This window comes from Cupressus sempervirens, chromosome 5, assembly GCF_028749045.1.
Source record: "Cupressus sempervirens isolate cs-2001-9-10 chromosome 5, ASM2874904v1, whole genome shotgun sequence".
Taxonomy (NCBI): Eukaryota; Viridiplantae; Streptophyta; class Pinopsida; order Cupressales; family Cupressaceae; genus Cupressus; species Cupressus sempervirens.
Genome location: NC_143122.1, coordinates 568,305,369 through 568,308,020, shown reverse-complemented (window position 1 = coordinate 568,308,020; position 2,652 = coordinate 568,305,369). Strand labels below are relative to the sequence as shown.

Below are 2,652 nucleotides of genomic sequence, written 5' to 3'. Positions count from 1 at the left end.
ATTGGGAATAATACCAAGCATCCAGGGCTAAAGTACCCTAAGTCATACTTAGAATTTGTATTTACTACCCTATGATTGAAAGAAAAATGAGAGGAGTGTATGCCTCCATGTTAAAGTCATTACTAACACTTTAACAAGAGTAATGAAATTTTTTTTGAAGCTTGGACAAAACATGGGAAGCGAGAGTGGTGGGAGCGGGAGCTTTCAAATTTTGAATTCCTGCAAGGGTAGGATCTCCTCAAATGGCTAGTTTTGGGTCCCTGGTCTGGAACACAGATAGCAAGATGGAGGCAGTCTGGCAGATCTTGGCATAGGGGATCGATCAAAAAGCATGGAGGGGGGCCCAAATGTCCATCCCAAGCAAGCGGCTAAGATTCCTTTGGTTTCCAAAGAAAACAAGCTAGGAACTATAAAATGGTCTTTGTTATTTGGGGTAAAAACTTTAGGTAAGTCCTCTTTCCTGCCTGTTAAAACTATCCAAGATTCTGAGAAAGGTTCTTGCGCAATTGCCATTTCGGATGAGATAGTGGATCACAACATACGGGCCATGGCTTCTACTTTGTTTGGGAGATTTTTGGGACCTAGACCAAACATTGATGACGTTAGGTTGTTCATCAAACAAAAATGGGCTCTCAAAGGTCAGGTCTCAGTCACAACAAAGGCGAAAGGTTTCATGTCTTTCGACTTTACATGCTTGGAAGACCTTGCCAGAATTCTGTGTCAAGAGCAATGGTCCATTGGCCGCTCTACCCTTGTGCTTCAAAAATGGTCATCCAGAATGAGCTTGAATGATTCTTTCTTTGTTGAAGCTCCTATGTGGGTCAAACTACCAGAATTTTCATTAGAATACTGGAATGAGGACATCTTTGTGGGGATTGCAAGGACCTTCGGGGAACTCCTCTCAATGGATCCAATCTCTACCTCTAAACATCGTCTCAATTACACTCACATATTCATTGGGGTGAGTGAAGGAACAGACATGCCTGAGTTCATTGCTCTTCACTCTAAACTAGGGGTGCACAACCAGAAAATCATTTACAAAACTATCCCCTTTGCATGCTTCATTTGCCTGAAGGCTGGTCATAAGGCCTACCAGTGCCCCAGTGTGGCAAAGAAGTTACCCATGGAACCAGTCATCTCTGACCAAGCCAAGAAGTAGTCATCCTGCCCTTTCGGTAAGGGTAAGATGAAGTTGCTCTAGAGGCACAAACTTTCTATGGCACAGGGGAGGAAAGTTGTTAGCCAGAAGGATAAAGCCTTGAAGGATATTCCTAAGAAGGACATTCTCAAGGAGCAGGCAAGTGCTAACCCCCCTCATGAAGGGTCCTACCTTGGAGATGCCAGTCTCAACCTTGATGGAGGCTCCAAAGATGCAAGAAAGTCCCCTCTCCCAAGCCATGGGACCTGAAAAGGAGAAAGCTCCACCTTTGGATGCAACAGAGCAGCTTAGTTCCATAGAGGAGTAAGCTCCACTTTTGGAAGCAACAGAGCAGCTTAGTTTGGGGCAAGAAGCCCTAGCCTGAATTATTCCAGAAGCAAAGGAGAGCCAGGATAAGATTCTTTCCCATAAGCTCACTGATGCCCAAACCCCTTTAGGGTCAAAGGGGGGAGAACCTTCTGCTCCCAAAGGGCTGGAGGCCAAGCTCCATCTTCTCATTAAAAACATTGATCCAAACTAGATCACCCAGTGGGAAGGTCGGTTAGAAAGTAGTGCGATGGTAAGCCTAGATGACTGGTGCATGGTAAAGAAGAAAAAAAAGAACCAGAAGAACCAAAACAATGTCCTCCCTCCTTTATCTCCAGTGTCTACCAGAAGTAGGGTCAAAGCTAACGTTGGGATAACCCCCAAGGGAGCAAGAAGAAAGAACTCAAATCAACTTCTACAAGAAGAAACAAAAAGGAACCTGGCAGATGGGAGCCAGAGAAGCATCAAGGATTTCTCAGGAAGTAAGAAATGAAAGTCATTTCATGGAATATAAGGGGCCTAAATGGAGCTCATAAATAGGATCTAGTCAAAAATATGATTAGAGATCATAGACCCGATTTTCTGATGATACAGGAGACTAAGATGAAAAGGGACCTGGTTAAGAGGATATCCTTCAACAAAGCTTTTAGCTACGAAGCCTCGGATTCGGAAGGTGCTTCTAAAGGAGTACTAATCTTGTATAACTCTAGGGCCTTCAAGTTATCTACTCTTTTTAGCACTTACAATGCTCTTCTGTGTGAGGTCTCCCACATCCATAGCAATGATTCCTGGCTAATCCTAAACCTGTACGCCCCCAACACCAAGAAGGAAAGGAATTATTTTTGGGTCAAGCTCCTCAACATCCTTTCCAATTGCAATGTTAACAAAGGGATTATCATGGGGGACTTCAACTTGCCTCTCTTTGATGCTGACAAATGTGGGGGTCTTGCCCCAAATCAGGACAGTAAGCGTGACCTCGCATTGTTCATTCAAAATCTTGCCTTCTTGGATATGGACCTTCAAGGGGGAAGTTTCACTTGGTCTAATAGGAGAGTTGGGGGAGATAGCATTCAGGTTTGCCTCAACAAAGCCTTCATATCTCCTGAATGGCTTCTTTCCCATTCTTGCAGATTATCCCTCCTCCCTAGGGTGGGTTCCGATCACTCCCCGATTTCTCTCTCTGTCTC

General features: G+C 44.3%; 1 protein-coding gene across 1 annotated transcript; it reads left to right on the top strand.

Annotated features, from left to right (window-relative positions):
* The first annotated feature begins 331 nt into the window (after window positions 1–331).
* Window positions 332–1,159, top strand: LOC149557201 (uncharacterized). Its single transcript, XM_089830149.1, has one exon. The coding sequence runs from the start codon at window positions 332–334 to the stop codon at window positions 1,157–1,159; it is 828 nt and encodes a 275-aa protein (XP_089686275.1).
* The last annotated feature ends 1,493 nt before the right edge of the window (window positions 1,160–2,652 follow it).